Source organism: Muntiacus reevesi, chromosome 6, assembly GCF_963930625.1.
Source record: "Muntiacus reevesi chromosome 6, mMunRee1.1, whole genome shotgun sequence".
In the NCBI taxonomy this organism is placed as follows: domain Eukaryota; kingdom Metazoa; phylum Chordata; class Mammalia; order Artiodactyla; family Cervidae; genus Muntiacus; species Muntiacus reevesi.
The window spans coordinates 48,192,042-48,213,483 of record NC_089254.1 but is presented as its reverse complement, the minus strand read 5'-3'; the positions used below and the strand labels follow the sequence as shown (position 1 = coordinate 48,213,483).

At 36.4% G+C, this 21,442-nt stretch overlaps 1 protein-coding gene across 1 annotated transcript in view; it reads left to right on the top strand.

The window, feature by feature from the left end:
* CFTR (CF transmembrane conductance regulator) overlaps window positions 1-21,442 on the top strand; it is a 197,247-nt gene that overhangs the window by 152,022 nt on the left and 23,783 nt on the right. Inside the window, exon 25 of the mRNA XM_065938474.1 lies at window positions 19,646-19,801. Coding sequence (XP_065794546.1) covers window positions 19,646-19,801 — 156 coding nt within the window. The remainder of the gene's footprint in view (window positions 1-19,645; window positions 19,802-21,442) is intronic.

Here is a 21,442-nt window from a genome sequence, read left to right as displayed (position 1 = left end):
TAACTCTCACATCCAAACATGATTACTGGAAAAACCATAGCTTTGACTAGATGGACCTTTGTTAGCAAAGTAATGTCTCTGCTTTTTAATGTCTCTGCTATCTAGGTTGGTCATAGCTTTTCTTCCAAGGAGCAAGCGTCTTTTAATTTCATGGCTGTAGTCACCATCTGCACTGATTTTGGAGCCCAAGAAAATTAAGTCTTTCACTTTTCCATTGCTTCCGCGTCTATTTGCCATGTTGAGTTTTAAGCCAACTTTTTCACTGTCCTCTCACTTTCATCAAGAGGCTCTTTAGTTCTTCTTTGTTTTCTGCCATAAGGGTGGTGTCATCTGCATATTTGAAGTTATTGATATTTCTCCTGGCAATCTTGATTCCACGTTTTGCTTCAGCCAACCTAGCATTTCTCATGATGTACTCTGTATAGAAGTTAAATAAGCAGGTGACAATATACAGCCTTGACGTACTCCTTTTCCTATTTGGAACCAGTCTGTTATCCATGTCCAGTTCTAACTGTTACTTCCTGACCTGCATACAGATTTCTCAAGAGGCAGGTCAGGTGGTCTGGTATTCCTATCTCTTGAAGAATTTTCCACAGTTTGTTGTTATCCACACAGTCAAAGGCTTTGGTGTCTTCAATAAAGCAGATATAGATGTTTTTCTGGAACTCTCTTGCTTTTTCAGTGATCTGGTGGATGTTGGCAGTTTGATGTCTGGTTCCTCTGCCTTTTCTAAATCCAGTTTGAACATCTGGAAGTTCATGGTTCACGTAGCGTTGAGCCTGGCTTGGAGAATTTTGAGCATTACTTTACTAGTGTGTGAGATGAGTGCAGTTGTACAGTAATTCGAACATTCTTTGGCATTGCCTTTCTTTGGGATTGGAATGAAAATTCACCTTTTCTAGTCCTGTGGCCATTGCTGTGTTTACACTTAGGAAAACTTTCTTAGCTCTCCTTACTATTCTTTGGAACTCTGCATTTAGATGGGTATATGTTTCCTTTTCTGCTTTGTCTTTTGCTTCTCTTTTGTATAGCAAAGGAAACCATAAACAAAACCAAAAAGTCTACCCTCCAAGTGGGAGAAAATATTTGCAAATGAAGTGAGCAAGAAGGTATTAATCTTCAAAATACACAAACAGCTCATACAGCTCAATATGAAAAAAAAAAAGCCTAATCAGAAAATTGATGGAAGATTTAAATAAATACTTTTCCAAAGAAGTTATACAGATTGCCAAAAGGTGTTCAACGTCACTAATTATCATAGAAATTGAAATCAAAACACAATGAGCTGTCACCTCACATCTGTCTGAATCTATAAATGCTGAAGAGGGTGTGGAGAGAAGGAAACCCTCCTACACTGTTGGTGGGAATATAAATTGATATAGTCACTATGGAGAACAGTGTAGAGGCTCCTTAAAATCTAAAAATAGAGCTACCATATGATCCAGCATTCCCACTCCTGGGCATATAATGGGACCATTTTAAGTGTTATTATGCTTGTAGAATATTTAATTGATTGCTACTTTACTGACTAAAGAAACTGTTGCATAAACCAAATTTTAGTTTCTAGATTTTGCATCTTGAAACTATCCTCCATTTCAGGTGAGGGAAATATTTTGTTGCTAACTCCATCTAAAGGCTTAAAATTTTACCTGTTTGACAGTCTTTCAAACAAGTGGTACTTTTTCCTTAACTTTTTTCAATTTTTCTGGTTGGAGTCTTCATCATGGTATGGATTGTTAAGCTTTTTTCCCCAATAATTTGCTAAGGAATAATTATTTATGAGGCAAGCATTTCTATTATTTAATAAGCAGAAATAACCTTGCACTATTTTGAAGTGTTTCTTATGGATCCCAGCTGGGTTGAATTTGCAGAAGTTACTCAAATACAGAGTCTAGAATTGATTGTTTGCGAAGGGGCTGGTCATTCTCCCACATTTTATGCTCTGTAAATATGATTTTATATTCTTTCCAGATTCCTTATTCTGGGACACTCTAAGTCTAGACAGAAGTGCTATGTTGTTTTGACTATTTTCTTTTTCTTTAAAAATGAAATGGAATACCATAGAGCCAATTTTTATGAAAACTAAAATTTAAAACTTCATCTCTTTGTGGTTTAATTTCAAACAGATTGTTTTTTTTTAACTGGTGAGATAATGGTCAGTAAGTTTTGTTAGTCCACTGTCACTGTCACCAACATAAAAACAGACTACTTTCACTTGCCTTTGCCTATGGCTTTAGGAAGGGTTGATCATTTGATATATTAGACAAAGTTCTAATAAGAAAAATGTATAGAGTGAGCAAAAATTCTCTACATATTGTGCTCAGTGGCTTGCAGTTGCACAGTGGAAATTTTGACTTAACTTTTACTCTAGTTAGGAAACATATATTCACATACTACTAAAATTAGCTCTCTCCTATATTCATGTTCATCAAGAATGAATTTTTTCCCCTTTTCTTAGAGAAAGGTATAAATGGGCATAAATGGAATCAATAGGTTTTAGATTGACGTTTTCTCTAGTATCAGAGTGAGAATGTTTAAAGTTACACTTTGGAACTAAGTAAAATTAATGGTTTGCCTTCCCTCCTCCTTTCCATTGAGAAGAACATAATTAGTTGCTCTGTTTTGCTTTGCACATCTTGAATGCCATAGGCATCTGATGATGGCCAGAATGAATGCCAAAGGCACTGTGACTTTATAATAATAGCAACAGATCAGTTGATACACAGCATGGATAGATTTGGTACATTATTTTCTTTCTCTCTCCCTGACATCCTTTCATCCATTTGCTTTTCTAGTGCTTACTTGCCCACTAAATTAAATACAAACAAGTCCTAATAGAGTGAAAGAGTTTTAGAGTCCTCATTTCTGTAGGTAGTTTCCTTGATTTGAGAATAGTGATCAGAGATACTGTAAAATGAGGAAGAAGCAATATGTTCAGTCATTCCATCTTCTCTGAACATTTATGCAGTAAGCAGGCCACGTGTATTTGCAAGACACTCCCTAGGTGCTCTGGGGGAATTGAGAATTATTTACATAAGGCTGTAAATGTTTATTGAATGCTCATCGTATCCTAATTGGAGAAGGAAATGGCAACCCACTCCAATGTTCTTGCCTGGAGAATCCCAGGGACGGGGGAGCCTGGTGGGCTGCCGTCTATGGGGTCACGCAGAGTCAGACACGACTGAAGTGACTTAGCAGCAGTAGCATTGTGTCCTAAGCACTGTTTAAAAACCTTTATTTTCTATAACATTAGATCTTATTATAACTCCAAAGGTAGTTGTCATTACCCTATCTCTGCATAGCAGAAGAAACAAAGTTCAATTAAGTGAGTGAAATAGCGAGGATGTCAAACTCAGGTCTCTCTGACCTCAAAGTTCTTTTTCACTCATTTCTCTTAAAAGAATGAGAAGAAAAAGCAGAAGAAAGAGGAGAGAGAGTTAGAGAGTTCTGTCACAGAAGATGTCAGGCTAACAGGGAAAATGCTAGATCCAGCAAGAGCTGAAATGTTTACTGTGAGGCTAACAAAGCTGAGGCTTCGAAGGACTTCATTTGGCTGAGCCACTTTCAAAGCCAGTTGTTACCATTTGGCTGGGAGTTGGGCTATTCAGGCAAGGTTTTCCACAGGAAGTGGCATTTAAAATGAGACTTCAGACTTAAACTGTGATTTGAATTATCAAAGGTGGCTGAAGGAGGGTGCTATAAGCAGAGGGAATAACATGAGGCACAAGGCATGTACAGAAAGCAATGGCTGGTTTGGTCATTCAGTAACTGGAGGATGCATAAAGGATGTAATTGAAGCCAAGATTTGTGCAAATGATGGAGATTATGGATCTTGAGAGTGAAAGCAATAAAGGAAGTTGAGAACTCAGAAAATCCTAATTGATTTTGCTCACAGGGTCTTTGAGGGCAGTGGTTCACAAAGTGTCCTTCCTGTACGTATATCACTTGAGTACTTGCGAGAAATGCGTGTTCTTGAGCCCTACTGGCCAAGGAGTGGGGACAGTGGTCTGAGAGTCATTAGGTGTAGAGGAGTGCGAGGAGAAGTCCAGTTGCAAAGGCTCAGGGAATGGGTGAGTCTTGAAATGAGGAGTCATGTAGAACAACAATGTTGGTGGTGGGAAAGAGAAAGCAAGAACACCTGTGTAAGAGGATGATTACCTTGGTACTCTAGAGTAGTTGAGTTTGTTTGGTTTTGGTTTTTGTTTTGTTTGTTTTTGTTTTTGAGACAGGAGGAAAGGAGATAAGTGGAATTCAAGAGAAGTGAAGTTAAAGAGAACCATTGAGCAAACAGCTGAAAAACTGAAGGTGTTCCTATTAGACTGTCTTAATCATTTAAGCAGAGAAGGCAATGGCACCCCACTCCAGTACTCTTGCCTGGAAAATCCCATGGACGGAGGGGCCTGGTAGGCTGCCGTCCATGGGGTCACTAGGAGTTGGACACAACTAAGCAACTTCACTTTCACTTTTCACTTTCATGCATTGGAGAAGGAAATGGCAACCCACTCCAGTATTCTTGCCTGGAGAATCCCAGGGAGAGGGGAACCTGGTGGGCTGCCGTCTATGGGGTCTCACAGAGTCAGACATGACTGAAGCGACTTAGTAGCAGCAGCAGCAGCAATCTTTTAAGTCAACTTCCAAAGTCATGGAAGTTCAGTAGTGTCAGTCCTCTGTCTTTGTTCTTCTCCTTCAGTAATACGTTGACTATTCTTTTGCACTTCCATATAGACTTTAGAATCTGTTTGCCATATTCATAAAATAACTTGCTTGGATTTTGATTAGAATTGCATTGACTCTATAGATCAAGTTGGAAAGAACCAACAGCTTGGTTCATGTTGAGTCTTCCTATCCATGAACATGGAACATCTTTCCATTTCTCTAAGTCTTATTTGATTAAATTCATCAGTTTTGCATTTTCATCATCCTCGTCTTATATATATTTTCTTAGATTTATACCTAAGTATTTCATTTTGGTGAGTGCTAATGTAAATTGTATTTTGTTTTCAAATTCCACTTTTTCATTGCTGGTATGTAGGAAAGCAGTTGACTTATGTATATAAACCTTGTATCCTGCAATCTTACTATAATCACTTAGTAGTTCTAGGAATTATAGTGTTGTTCTTTTGTACTTTCTACATAGATGGTAAGTTTATCTGCAAACAAAAACAGTTTTATTTTTTTTTATTCTCAATTGGTATGCCTTTTATTTCCTTTTCTTGTCTTGTTGTATTAGCTAAGACTACAGGAGACGTAAGAGATGTGGGTGCTATCCCTGGGTCGGGAAGATTACCTACAGGAGGGCATGGAACCCACTCCAGTATTCTTGCCTGGAGAATCCCCATGGACAGAAGACCCTGGGGGGCTCCAGTCCATAGGGTCGCATAGAGTTGAACATGGCTGAAGTGACTTAGCATGCACACACACACTAGTAGGATGTTGAAAGTAATAAGAGGAGAATTCTTGCCTTGAGTTGATATTAGTAGGAAAGCTAAGTTTTTCATTGTTAAGTAATAATCTGTAGGATTTCTATAGATGTTCTTTATCAAGTTGATGACCTTCCCCCTTTATTCCTACTTTGCTAAGAGTTTTTTTAATCAGAAATTGGTGGTGGATTCTGTCTTTTATTTTTTCTGCATCTGTTAATATGGTAATATGATTTTTCATGCCTGTTGATATGATGGATTTTATTCATTGATTTTTCAAATGTTGAACCAACTTTTCATATCTAGGATAAATCCCACTTGCTCATGGTATATAATTCTCTGTATATATTGTTGGACTTGACTTGCTAATATTTTTAAGCACTTTGCAACTAAGTTTATGAGAAATATTGATCTCTAATGTCTTTAGTTTTGTTATTATGGCAATTCGGCCTTCACTGGTGGCTCAGATGGTAAAGAGTCTACCTGCGATGCAGGAGACCTGGGTTCAATCCCTGGGTCAGGAAGATACCCTGGAGAAGGAAATGGCAACTCACTCCAGTATTCTTGCCTGGGAAATCCCACAGACGGAGGAACCTGGCAGACTATAGTCCATGGGATGGCAAAGAGTTGGACTCAACTGAGTGGCTTCACTTTTTACTCTCATAGAGTGACTTAGGATGTATCACTTTTGCTTCCATCTTCTGAATGAGATTGTAGAGAACTGGTAGAATTATTGCTTTAAATATTTTTTAGAATTCACCATGAATCTGTCTGGAATTGGTCCTTTCTGATTTGGAAGATTTTTACTTAGCAGTTCAATCTCTTTTAAAATATCTGTGCCTATTCAGATTGTTATGAGTTTTGGCAGATTTTGTATGTTTCAAGGAATTTGTTCATTTCACCTGTTATGAAAATAGTGGGCATGGAGATGTTCATAATATTTCCTTATTACTCTTAATAATACATACTAAGATGTAATGATTTTTCCTCTTTCATTTCTTTAAAAATATTTTTAATTGAAATATAGTTGACATACAATATTATGTAAGGTTTAGGTGTACTACATAGTGATTTGACATCTGTATACATTATTAAATTTTCACCACCACATTATTAAATTTTCTAGAAACCATCCATCCCCATACAAAGTTATAATAATATTAACCATATTCCTTATGCTAAATAATGTAACTATTCTTTCATTTTTGATAGTAGTTTATGTCATCTCTCTTATTTTCTTAGTTAGCCTGGCTAGAAACATAAAATTTACTGATCTTTTCAGAGAACCAGTTTTTAATTTTATTGATTTTCCCTACTGATTTTGTTTTCAATTCAACTGGTTGATTCTGCTTTAATATTTATTTATTTATTTGTTGTCTGCCTATTTTGGATTAAATTTGCCCCTTTTTTCTGATTTCCTATGATGGAAACTTTATTGATTTTAGATATTTTTTTCTATATTACATATTATATTCTTTTCTATACTAGATATTTGTATAATACTATAAATATTTATATTTATTAGTATATTAGCATAAGCAGTCTTCATTTCTGTTACCATGTTGTTATATTTTATCTCTTGTATTCCCTTTTGAATTTTATCAACATTTTCTCCTCTCTGTATATTAGCTTTAGTATATTTGGGCTCCCCAGGTGGCACTAGTGGTAAAGAACCCACCTGTGGATGCAGGAGATGCAAGAGATGTGGGTTTGATCCCTGGGTTGGGAACATCCTGGGAAGGAGGGCATGGCAACCCATTCCAGTATTCTAACCGGGATAATCCCATGGACAGAGTGGCGGGTTACATTCTGTGGGGTTGCACAGAGTCTGACACAACTGAAGTGACTTAGCACACACCCCCTTAGCTATATTAGATATTTCTTCTTTTCTATAGCATTTAATGTTATAAATTTCCCTCTGCACTGTTTTTTCTACATACCACACAATCTGATAAATTTCATTTTGATTTTCATTTGTTCAAGATATATTTAAGTTTCTCTTGAGATTTCTTTTTTAACCCATGTGCTGTTTAATGCCCAAATGTTTTGGGATTTTCCAGCTGTCTTTCTGTTCTTGATTTCTGGTTTAATTCCACTGTGGTCTGAGAACATACATTATATGAGATGCATTCTCTTAAATTCTTTATATTGTGTTTTATGGCCCATAATGTGATTTATCTTGGTGAATGTAATTCTCTCACTTCTGTGTCTGTCCATTTTTGATAGTGTATTGAAGTCTTCAAGTATAATAGTGGATTCATCTATTTCTCTGCAATTCTGTCAGTTTTTGCCTCATGTATTTTGACACACTGCTGTTAGATATATACACATTAAACATTATTATATCTTTCTGGACTATTATTGTCCCACTTATCATTATATGGTACTCTTTTTATATCTGATAATTTCTCCTGCTTTGATATCTGCTCTGTGTAAAATTAGTGACTCCAACTGTCTTTGATTAGTATTTACATGGTATTATTATTTTTTTTTTACTTTTATCTATATGTGCCTTTATATTTAAAATGGGTTTATTTATTTAAAGTGAAATCAGTCAGGGAAAGTCAAATATCATATGATTTCACTTATACTTGAAATCTAAAAATGAAAAAAATGAGCAAATATAGCGAAATAGAAATAGAGTCATACATACAGTGAAAAGGTGTTTGCCATATGGGTGGGAGTGTGGGGGATGAGAGAAATCAGTGAGAGAGGCTGAAATTTTCTGAAGTAGGTGAGACAGACTAAAATTTGCAATATTCATTTTCAACTAGTCCAAATCACCTTTTAACAAACAATACTAGAGTACTTCACAGGTAATGGAAATATGTTACTATAACTAAATAAAGTTGACCCTTGAACAGGGTGGGTGTAAGAGATACCTCACTCTGTGCAGTCAAAAAATATTCACTCTATTTATCCATACTCCCTCTGTACCTATGATTCTGCATCATCTGATTCAACCATATGTGAAGTTGTAGCACTATAGTGTTTACTACTGAAAATGACCTGGGTGTAAGTTCAAATCTGTGTTGTTCAAGGGTCAGCTATATTTCCACTTCCTCGCTCTTGTCCCTTGAATTATTGCTGCCATTTATTTTACTTATAGAGAAACACAAAATACATAATTGAATACAGTGTTGCCATTATTATTTTGAGCACAATGCTATCTGTTAGATCAATTAAGAATAAAAAAATGAAATTTCTTATTTTACCTTTACTATTCATTTTCTGGTACTTTTTCTTTATGTAGATCAGAATTTCTAACTTAAATGATTTTTCTGAAGAACTTTTAAAGGCATTTATTGAAAAGATGATCTGTTAACATCAAATTTCCTTGATTATTCTTTGAGAAAATCTTTACTTCTAACTTACCTTTGAAGGATAATTTAACAAGGTACAGAATTCTAGGTTGGTGGCTTTTTTCTCTCAACACTTTAAATATTTCACTTCATTCTTTTTTGGCCTGAATGTTTTCTGAAGAATAGTTGGATTTAGTTCTTTTCTTTGTTACTTTATAAGTAAGGTGTTTTTTTCCTCTTGCTTCTTTCAAGATTTTTTCTTTATCTCCAATTTTCTGTCATCTGAATATCATATGCCTATGTTAGTTTTTTTTCATTTATTTTTATTAGTTGGAGGCTAATTAGTTTACAATATTGTAGTGGGTTTTGTCATACATTGACATGAATCAGCCATGGATTTACATGTATTCCCCATCCCCATCCCCCCCCCCCCCCTCTACCCGATCCCTCTGGGTCTTCCCAGTGCACCAGCCCCAAGCACTTGTCTCATGCACCCAACCTGGACTGGTGATCTGTTTCACCATAGATAATATACATGTTTCAATGCTGTTTTCTCAAAACATCCCAACCTCTCCTTCTCCCACAGAGTCCAAAAGTCTGGTCTGTACATCTGTGTCTCTTTTTCTGTTTTGCATATAGGGTTATCATTACCATCTTTCTAAATTCCATATATATGTGCTAGTATACTGTAATGGTCTTTATCTTTCTGGCTTTCTTCACTCTGTATAATGGGCTCCAGTTTCATCCATCTTATTAGAACTGATTCACATGAATTCTTTTTAATGGCTGAGTAATATTCCATGGTGTATATGTACCACAGCTTCCTTATCCATTTGTCTGCTGATGGACATCTAGGTTGCTTCCATGTGCATCATCTAGGCTATTATAAACAGTGCTGCGATGAACATTGGGGTGCACGTGTCTCTTTCAGATCTGGATTCCTCAGTGTGTATGCCCAGAAGTGGGATTGCTGGGTCATATGGCAGTTCTAATTCCAGCTTTTTAAGAAATCTCCACACTGTTCTCCATAGTGGCTGTGCTAGTTGGCATTCCCACCAACAGTGTAAGAGGGTTCCCTTTTCTCCACACCCTCTCCAGCATTTATTGCTTGTAGACTTTTGGATAGCAGCCATTCTGACTGGCGTGTAATGGTACCTCATTGTGGTTTTGATTTGCATTTCTCTGATAATGAGTGATGTTGAGCATCTTTTCATGTGTTGTTAGCCATCTGTATGTCTTCTTTGGAGAAATGTCTGTTTAGTTCTTTGGCCCATTTTTTGATTGGGTCATTTATTTTTCTGGAATTGAGCTTCAGGAGTTGCTTGTATATTTTTGAGATTAATCCTTTGTCTGTTTCCTCATTTGCTATTATTTTCTCCCAATCTGAGGGCTGTCACCTTGCATATAGTTTCCTTTGTTGTGCAAAAGCTTTTAATTTTCATTAGGTCCCATTTGTTTATTTTTGCTTTTATTTCCAATATTCTGGGAGGTGGGTCATAGAGGATCCTACTGTGATTTATGTCGGAGAGTGTTTTGCCTATGTTCTCCTCTAGGAGTTTTATAGTTTCTGGTCTTACATTTAGATCTTTAATCCATTTTGAGTTTATTTTTGTGTATGGTGTTAGAAAGTGTTCTAGTTTCATTCTTTTACAAGTGGTTGACCAGTTTTCCCAGCACCACTTGTTAAAGAGGTTGTCTTTTTTCCATTGTATATCCTCGCCTCCTTTGTCAAAGATAAGGTGTCCATAGGTTCGTGAATTTATCTCTGGGCTTTCTATTCTGTTCCATTGATCTATATTTCTGTCTTCGTGCCAGTGCCACACTGTCTTGATGACTGTGGCTTTGTGGTAGAGTCTGAAGTCAGGCAGGTTGATTCCTCCAGTTCCATTCTTCTTTCTCAAGATTACTTTGGCTATTCGAGGTTTTGTGTATTTCCATACAAATTGTGAAATTATTTGTTCTAGTTCTGTGAAAAATACTGTTGGTAGCTTGATAGGGATTGCATTGAATCTATGGCTTGCTCTGGGTAGTATAGCCATCTTGACAATATTGATTCTTCCAATCCATGAACACGGTATGTTTCTCCATCTGTTTGTGTCCTCTTTGATTTCTTTCATCAGTGTTTTATAGTTTTCTATGTATAGGTCTTTTGTTTCTTTAGGTAGATATACTCCTAAGTATTTTATTCTTTTTGTTGCAATGGTGAATGATATTGTTTCCTTAATTTCTCTTTCTGTTTTTTCATTGTTAGTATATAGGAATGCAAGGGATTTCTGTGTGTTAATTTTATATCCTGCAACTTTACTATATTCAATTGATTAGCTCTAGTAATTTTCTGGAAGAGTATTTAGGGTTTTCTATGTAGAGGATCATGTCATCTGCACACAGCGAGAGTTTCACTTCTTCTTTTCCTATCTGGATTCCTTTTGCTTCTTTTTCTGCTCTGAATGCTGTGGCCAAAACTTCCAAAACTATGTTGAATAGTAGTGGTGAGAATGGGCACCCTTGTCTTGTTCCTGATTTTAGGAGAAATGCTTTCAATTTTTCACCATTAAGGGTAATGCTTGCTGTGGGTTTGTCATATATAACTTTTATTATGTTGAGGTATGTTCCTTCTATTCCTGCTTTCTGGAGAGTTTTAATCGTAAATGGGTGTTGAATTTTGTCAAAGGCTTTCTCTGCATCTATTGAGATAATGCTATGGTTTTTATCTTTCAATTTGTTAATGTGGTGTATTACATTGATTGATTTGAGGATATTAAAGAATCCTTGCATTCCTGGGATAAAGCCCACTTGGTCATGGTGTATGATCTTTTTAATATGCTGTTGGATTCTGTTTTCTAGAATTTTGTTAAGGATTTTTGTATCTATGTTCATCAGTGATATTGACCTGTAGTTTTCTTTTTTTGTGGCATCTTTGTCTGGTTTTGGAATTAGGGTGATGGTAGCCTCATAGAATGAGTTTGGAAGTTGACCTTCTTCTGCAATTTTCTGGAAGAGTTTGAGTAAGATAGATGTTAGCTCTTCTCTAAATTTTTGGTAGAATTCAGCTGTGAAGCCATCTGGTCCTGGGCTGTTGTTTGCTGGAAGATTTTTGATTTCAGTTTTGATTTCCTTGCTTGTGATGGGTCTGTTAAGATCTTCTATTTCTTTCTGGTTCAGTTTTGGAAAGTTATACTTTTCTAAGAATTTGTCCATTTCATCCAAGTTGTCCATTTTATTGGTAGTAGTGTCTTATGATTCTCTGTATTTCAGTGTTATCTATTGTGATCTCTTCATTTTCATTTCTAATTTTGTTAATTTGGTTCTTCTCCCTTTGTTTCTTAATGAGTCTTGCTAATGGTTTGTCAATTTTGTTTATTTTTTCAAAAAACCAGCTTTTAGCTTTGTTGATTTTTGCTATGGTCTCTTTAGTTTCTTTTGCATTTATTTCTGCCCTAATTTTTAAGATTTCTTTCCTTCTACTAACCATGGAGTTCTTCATTTCTTCCTTCTCTAGTTGCTTTAGGTGTAGAGTTAGGTTATTTATTTAACTTTTTTCTTGTTTCTTGAGGTAAGCCTGTAATGCTATGAACCTTCCCCTTGGCTCTGCTTTTACAGTGTCCCATAGGTTTTGGGTTGTTGTGTTTTCGTTTTCATTCATTTCTATGCATATTTTTATTTCTTTTTTGATTTCTTCTATGATTTGTTGGTTATTCAGAAGCGTGTTATTTAGCCTCCATATGTTTGAATTTTTAGCAATTTTTTTCCTGTAATTGAGATCTAATCTTACTGCACTGTGGTCAGAAAAGATGGCTGGAATGATTTCAGTTTTTTTGAATTTCCCAAGGCTAGATTTATGGCCCAGGATGTGATCTATTCTGGAGAAGGTTCCATGTGCACTTGAGAAAAAGGTGAAGTTGATTGTTTTGGGGTGAAATGTCCTATAGATATCAATTAGGTCTAGCTGGTCCATTGTGTCATTTAAAGTTTGTGTTTCCTTGTTGCCTATATTAGTTTTTTGGCATTTATTATGCTTGATGTTCTGTGAGCTTCCTGGACCTGTGATTTAGTTTTTGGCATTAATTCGGAGAAGTTCTTGGTCATTATTGTCTCAAATATTTTTTGTTCCTTTCGGTCTTTCTTCTCTTTCTGGTATTTTTATTAGTGGTGCATGATACCTTTTGTAATTGTCCCACAGTTTTTGGATATTCTGAATTTTTCTTTCAGGTTTTTCCTCTTTGCTTTTTGGTTTGAAGGTTTCTGTTGTCATGTCCTCAAGCTCACAGATTTCTTTCCTTAGCCATACTCTGTCTCCTCTACCCACCATAAGCATTCTTCATTTCTGTTACCATGTTGTTGTATTTTATCTCTTGCATTCCTTTTTGAATTTTATTAACATTCCCTCCTCTCTGTTTACAATACCTGTTCCTGCATGTTTTCTACTTTTTTCATTAGTGCTTTTAGCGTATTGTTCATAGTTGTTTTAAATTCCCAGACTGATAATTGTAACATTTCTGACATAACCTGACTGGTTTTGATGCTTGCTCAGTATCTTCATGCTGTGCTTTTTGCCTTTTAGTATATGTTGTAATTTTTTGTTGACAAATGACACTATATTCTAGATAAAAGAAACTCAAATAATTAGGCCTTCACTAGTGTCAGGTTTGGGGTAAAGGGAAGTGTTCTATTGCTCTATAATTATGTCTCAGCCTTTTACTGAAACTGGGCCCGCGGGCTTCACAAGTGCTTCTCAGATTTTTCTCCCCCTTTAGGTGCAGTAGTGCACTTGTGTGGGTTGGTGTTGAATGTTTTCCTTTCTTTGATCAGTTAGGTTCTAATAAAAAAAAAAAAAAAAAAAACCAAAACCAGTAGGTTCAGTTCTGGTAAATTAGTTTCTCTTGAAGGAGGCTTTGTTAAGAAAAACAGGATGTTCTGGAATATTATAAAATTGTTGTTTCTCACCTCTTCCTGAGGATATCAGAAGATATTTCTCTGTACTTCACTGTGAAATTAACTGTTGGTGGTGGGCTCTTGGAGGTAATACTTATAAAAGTGTGTGAGTCTTCCCTATGAATGGCTCCCTCGGAGTTTTTTACTCTCAGACTTTACCACACTGAGCCTCCAGCAAGTTGTTTAGATTTCCCTAGGATTTCCCAGGTGGCACTAGTGGTAAAGAACCTACCTGCCTGGGAGGGAAGTTCAGGAGGGTGGGGACATGGGTTCGCCTATGCCTGATTCTAGGGATTATATTCAATAGATTCAAGGGATTAGATCTGATAGACAAACTGCCTGAAGAACTATGGATGGAGGTTTGTGATATTATACAGGAGGCAGTGATCAAGATCATCCCCAAGAAAAAGAAATGCAAAAAGGTAAAATGGTTGTCTGAGGAGGCCTTACAAATAGCTGAGAAAAGAAGAGAAGCAAAAGACTAAGGAGAAAAGGAAAGATACATGCATTTGAATGCAGAGGTCCAGGGAATAGCAAGGAGAGATAAGAAAGCCTTCCTCAGTAATCAATGCAAGGAAATAGAGGAAAACAATAGAATGGGAAAGACTAGAGATCTCTTTAAGAAAATTAGAGATACCAAGGGAACATTTCCCGCAAAGATGGGCACCATAAAGAACAGAAATGGTATGGATCTAACAGAAGCAGAAGATATTAAGAAGAGCTGGCAAGAATACACAGAAAAACTATACAAAAAAGATCTTCATGACCCAGATCATCACAATGGTGTGGTCACTCACCTAGAGTCAGACATCCTGGAATGTGAAGTCAAGTGGGCCTTAGGAAGCATCACTATGAACAAAGCTAGTTGAGGTGATGGAATTTCAGTTGAGCTCTTTCAAATCCTAAAAGATGATGCTATTAAAGTGCTTAACTCAATATGTCAGCAAATTTAGAAAACTCAGCAATGGCCACAGGATGAGAAAATGTCAGTTTTCATTCCAATCCCAAAGAAAGGCAATACCAAAGAATGCTCAAACTACTGCGCAATTGTGGTTGTCTCACACACTAGCAAAGTATTGCTCAAAATTCTCCAAACTAGGCTTCAAAAGTACGTGCACCGTGAACTTACAGATGTTCAAACTGGGTTTAGAAAGGCAGAGGAAACAGAGATCAAATTGCCAACATCTGTTGGATCATCCAAAAAGCAAGAGAGTTCCAGAAAAACATCTGCTTCTGCTTTATTGACTTCACCAAAGCCTTCACCACACCACTGTGTGGATCACAACAAACTGGAAAATTCTTTAAGAGATGAGAATATCATACCTTCTTACCTGCCACCTGAGTAATCTGTATGCACATCAAGAAGTAGCAGTTAGAACTGGATCAGACTGGTTCCAAATCAGGAAAATAGTACATCAAGTCTGTATATTGTCACCCTGCTTATTTAACTTATATGCAGAGTATATCATGAAAAACGCTGAGCTGGATGAAGCACAAGCTGGAATCAAGATTGCCAGGAGAAATATCAATAACGTCAGATATGCAGATGACACCACCCTTATGACAGAAAGTGAAGAAGAACTAAAGCACCTCTTGATGAAAGTGAAAGAAGGGAGTGAAAAATTGGCTTCAAACTCAACGCTCAGAAAACTAAGATCATGGCATCCAGTCCTATTACTTCATGGCAAATAGATGGGGAAACAATGGAAGTAGTGAGAGACTTCATTTTGGGGGGGCTCCAAAATCATGCAGATGGTGACTGCAGCCATGAAATTAAAAGATGCTTGCTCCTTAGAAGAAAAGCTGTGACCAACCTAGACAGAATATTAAAAAGCGGAGACATTACTTTGCCAACAAAGTTCCATCTAGTCAAAGCTGTGGTTTTTCCAGTAGTCATGTATGGATGTGAGAGTTGGACTCTAAAGAAAGCTGAGCACCAAAGAATTGATGCTTCTGAACTGTGGTGTTGAAGAAGACTCTTGAGAATCCCTTGGACTGCAAGGAGATCCAACCAGTCCATCTTAAAGGAAATCAGTCCTGAATATCCATTGGAAGAACTGAATTTGAATCTGAAACTCCAATACTCTGGCCACCTGATGTGAAAAACTGACTCATTGGAAAAGACCCTGATGCTGGGAAAGATTGAAGGTGAGAGGAGAAGGGGATGACAGAGGATGAAATGGTTGGATGGTATCACCAATGCGATCAACATGAGTTTGAGTAGGCTCCAGGAGTTGGTGATGGACAGTAAGCCTGGCGTGCTGCAGTCCATGTGGTCGCAAAAGTCAGACATAACTTAAGTGACTGAACTGAACTTTACTGAATTCCATCATGAAGGTTCCACTCTTTTGACCAAATCACCTCCCAGCCATGCTACCTCCTACTAGTGTCACATTGGGGGGTTAGGATTTCAATACATGAATTTAGGAGAAACACAAATATTCAGCCCACTACATGGCAAAAAGACAAAATAATATTTTGTGCAGAAAAATGGTTCAATCTTCGTATTAAAGCACTTTGTCCATAGAAATGACTTTAGTGTTGAGAAATCCTTTTACTCTTTAGGCTCTTAATTTAGACTTTTACTTCACAGAATCTGTACTTAAAGTTTTATTTTCAGTGCATGAGTAATGTAGCAAGTATTTCACAAGTTTAACTTAAAAAGAGTAACTTTAAAAAAGAAAACTTATCTTTCTTTTCGGTCTCAAATAGTTTTTTCTAAAAGCTTTTGATTTTTGCCTAAATTTTTAATGTCACTTTCCCCTAACTAGCATCTCTCTTTTCTTTTTCCTTTTCTTTTTCATCTCAAAGTATAGGCTAGGATTTTAATTTGGAGGTAGGTCATTCACGATAAACCTAGATTTATCAAAATGCCTCAGATGACATATTGTATATATTACAGTACTGGGTAGTACTCTGGTTAAATATATTTAATCAGACTTCAAGACCTAATCTGGGTGAGCTTATCTGCTTTCTCCATTTGTAGTTTCTTTAAAATACTGAGATGCCAAAACAATTCAAATAATATCAAGGGCTCAGACCATAGCAGCATAAGCACCTAATTTCTATTTGATTTTTTAAACACACATGACATTCTGTCTTGACAAAAATTGATGTGAAGTATTTGAATCATTCAGTTACTTATACTGGTTGTGTGAAGAGTAGAGTCTCGAGAACTTACTACATTATGAATTATGTTTTATTAATAATAAACAGATCAATCAACATAAAATTACAGCTATTGTAACTTTAGGCATCTAAATTTCATTTGATTCGGCATTTGATTTATAGAGACCAAAGGAAGATAAATGATAATTATAACAGTTTTCAATCTATTACAGTATTAAAATGGTGTTAATAAGACTCTCTGAGAAGAATGTACTGAAACTATTCTATTTGTGGTACAATGAAATTACAACTAGCACCAAATTCAACACTATTTAACTCTCCACATAACATTGTGATTTATCTTGATCCAAAATTATCAAAGAGGAGGTACATTGAAGTTACCAGAAAACACTGACTTAGAATTAGCATCTGTCCTAAAGGCTTATTTGCGGGAAGTAGTCTGGCCTTATTCAAGAGATCACTGAGAGGCCTTAAAACAAATCCGGGGAAAGAGTTATTATGTGCCAAGTATATAAACAACAAAAGAGTTTGTTAGGTATGAACCAATTAGACATGTTGTTGAAAGCCATGTCTGACTTAATGCAATGCCAGCAGTTCAGCTATATAAGGAACCAAAGAGATAGCTAAAACTTTATAGAGCTAAAGATTTACAAATTGCCACTTGGTCCAGTTTTATCCTAATATAAAACCTGGGTTTTCTAAACATTTAAATATTTGCTTCTTAAGGAAAAAGAGTGTAGTCATGTGCCTTAATCATTAGAATCCTGGCTAATGATTTAAGAGTCTGAATATCAAGGAACTTATCATCAAAACTTCTTGATATGACTTTAGAGCAAGTCACTTCCTGCTCTTGAATTTCCCTTCTCTTTTTTTTGTTCATGCCGCCCCTATACAAGGCATACTCAGATTGCTTCTACAGAGCTTTACTGTTGTGTTTGGAAAATCATCAAGTATGGTGAATATGTTTGTACAAAATGGACTGATGCAGAAATAGAAGTGAAATTTATGAACATATGAAATTTAACAAGATTTTTAAATTGAGTTAACCAAAATTGACTATATCCATTTGTTTAGATTTACTAAATAAGTTTATAATAAGTTTATTCATATTCTACTAAATAAGCTTATTCATTCATCTGCCCTTCCTTCCTCTTTCCCTCCTTCCTTTCTTTGCTCTTTCTCCCTCCTTCCCTCCCTTCTTTCATTTCTTCCATTTATCTGCCACCTACTCATCCACCAGTTTGTCCATCCATCCATTCATCCTTTCATCTGACTGTCTCTCAGTCAGTCCAAATAAGTTTTTTATTTAGCACTTATGTGAACCAACCACTATGCCAGGTGTTGAGAATTCAGTAGAAAACAAGGTAGATTACCCTGCCCTGTTGAACTTATATTCTTGGGGTGAACACAACAATAATCAAGAAAAGAACAAGTAAAATAATTACCAATTGTGATCCATCGTATGAAGAACTTCAACACGGGGTTAATGTGCAACATTTTGTTTATTTGATTTCTGTTGTCTCAGAATATAGGCATGTGTGCAAGTCCTACTGTAGGGCTCTTATAATGGACAGAAAGACAGTTGTATCACAATTGTTTATCAGCTTACCCCAAAGACCTAGTTTACTTCCTAGGCCTTTCTGATTGGCATTTAATATGTTAAAGGTTCCTAGTTGGTATGCAATATGTTATTACTATTGTGGATTTGTGTATGCTCTCAAGCATTTATTGTAGTCCCTAATTAGTTCTGATTTAGAAACTGTTACTAGTCTGTAATGAGATAAATATAGAAACTGAGAGTAAGAATTCAGAAATTCATGTTTTATTTTATACTTCGCTCTGGATTGGAAAGTAAAACACAAAACAAAATGAAAGTGTTTACCACAAATAGTGTAAAAAGCATGATTCTACAAGACTGTTCAGCTCTCTTGTAAAAAGGCCAAATGAGAACAAAGAAATAGCAATAATGCAAGGGGAAAGAAAGAACTGTTCAGTGCCACTAAATGCCGAGCAGTTTATTCAGGGTTTCATTAACGACCTCGCTCAGAGCTTCTTCCTCTAAGTGCTGGGTCTGAGCCGGCCTCAGCAGAGTCAGCTCCCAGTGGGCCGCCTGAGGCGCCTGTTGGCACCTTGCGGTGCAGGCCTTCAGTTCCATGCTGTGTTCTTAGAGTCTTTAAGTAACAGGGATAGTTTTTTTTTTTTTCTTCTTTCCCTTAATATCCCTTTTGCTTCCTAAAATTCTGTTCTTGCCGGTCAGAATGGATGGAAGAAGTTGATTTGACAGCTGTCCAGGTACTTATCCACTAAGTGGCAAGGCCCAACCCGTCTTTTGTGATAATGTGTAGCTCTCTGAATTTATTCCCTCTTGTCAGGCCTGAACTTGGCATTCACTTATTTTATTATGGGCAGTATATGAATATTAGAACCCCTGTGGATTTATTCATCTTCAAGCTCGTATTCACATTTGACTAAATCAAGCTGTAGGTCTCCGCTTCTGGCTTGAGCCCATTCTCAAAAATTATGTGCTTTAAGACACTCTTTGTTTTCTTCAGTGTGAAGTGGACCTTATTTTAACTTTTTTGCTATTAGTAAAAATCAGAGATAAATGAATTCAGCATCAGGGATCCAGTCCCTTATGGCCAGTTTCTATATTGTCTTCCAGAGTTGCTGTGTTCCAAATCAGTTTTAATCAGAATTGGAGGTATGCAAAAAGGTTTGAATGAATAAGTGAGACTTCTTGGGTGATGGTTAAAAAAAAAAATGTTTTCCATGGGTTTTTTAAATTCATGTATAATATCAGATTGCATTTATGGTATTGTATCTATGTGTCGCAGGACTAATTACATCACTGTAATATTCTAGGTGGGCCTCTTGGGAAGAACTGGATCAGGGAAGAGCACTTTGTTACTGGCTTTTTTGAGATTGCTGAATACCAAAGGAGAAATCCAAATAGATGGTGTGTCTTGGGATTCAATTACTTTGCAACAATGGAGGAAGGCCTTTGGAGTCATACCACAGGTAAGCAATACAGAAAGACTTAACTAGTAAAAAAAAGTGATGAAGTATATTTTTCCCATTATTTGACACTTGAACTCAATAAATTCACATTTCCCTGCAAAATATATTCCCTTTGTATTGCTGTCTTTTTTTTTTCTGTTATGCAGTCTTTTTAAAGGGAGTAAAAGTTATTTCTAGAAGTTTGGAATTCTCTGACATACAGTTGTTGAAATATTAATAACTTTGATAGCTTTTTCCAGAAGATATAAGCCACAGCAGGAACATGGGGCTTTTGTACTTAGCAACTTTTTTTATTCCTGCCTCAATGGTCTCCAAGTTAGCAATCACAGCAGATTGAGAAATGTTTTCCAAGACGTAAAATATGCTGCTGAAATAACAAACTCTTGGAAGCATTACATAGTAGAATTGAAAATAGAAAGTGTAATGGTTGTTTTTTGTTCTTTGAATAGAATGAACCATGTCAGATTAATCTGTAGCTTTTTTCAAAAATGTCACTCTTTGATTTGGGTTACAATGGATCTTCAGCCTCACTGGTTTAGTATCATTCTATCTGTGTTATTGTGCAAAAGGGCTTTTTAATTATGTAAGAAATAGCATAAGTTCCATTTTTCAATGACCTTAATGGAAACCAAGAAATGTCTTTACTGGGACCAAGTCTGAAAGGCATGAACTGTATATCTACTAGTATTTGTTCTCATCTCTATGGATGTTGTCTCTGTTTTATGATCTCTTTGTACTAATGGGCACTAAGTCCATTCCACTACCATGGTTCTAACAATTCTCTGCTTTTAACACAAAATTAAAATGCCAGGAGCATCTCTGGGTAGATGGACTACAAATCTAACATGAGAAAATGGCTTGTATTTCCTGATAGATTACCTCTGTGGAACATTTGCCCCTTTCATCTAATGAGGCACTAAATATTATAACTGCTAGACAGATGCTTTTAAATCATTTGTCTAGACTTTGTCATGGTGCCAGAAGCTTCATCCTGGTTGAACTTTTAAAAAACAGTATTGTTTCTTCAGAAAAAAAAGAGGGATTGTTAGTGGGTGTGAAATAAAGAAACACTGGGAATACAAGTATCCCGTGGTGACAGCATTAGGCAAGATAACAATGTTGAAGAGCTGGGGATAGAATCTGGTTGTCTAAGAAGCACTGCCATTCAATTGGCTCTCTGTTTTCTGATCCCGTTTTATTTATTTTTTTTCTGATCCCATTTTAAACTACAATAGTGAAGCTTTTGTTCTTTTTTGTTGTTCTTGTTTATACAGATCTGCTCGTTAGAGTAATCAAAGCTCTGAGAAATAATTTCAGTTTCTTTGGGAATCCTTTTGTTTATCTTACTTGTGATGGAGAGATTTTTGTTTTATTGTGTGTTCTATTTAGGGCTTCCCAGGTGGTGCAGTAGTAAAGAATCTTCGTGCCAATGCAGGGGTCGAAAGTGATGCAAGTTCCATCCCTAGGCTGGGAGGATCCCCTAGAGAAGGAAATAACAACCTACTCCAGTTTTCTTGCCTGGGAAATCCCATGGACAGAGGAGCCTGGCAGGCCCCTGTTCATGGGATTGCAAAGAGTTGGGCATGACTGAGTTACTGAACACATACGTGTTCTATTTAGGAACCCAAATATATAAAGCAT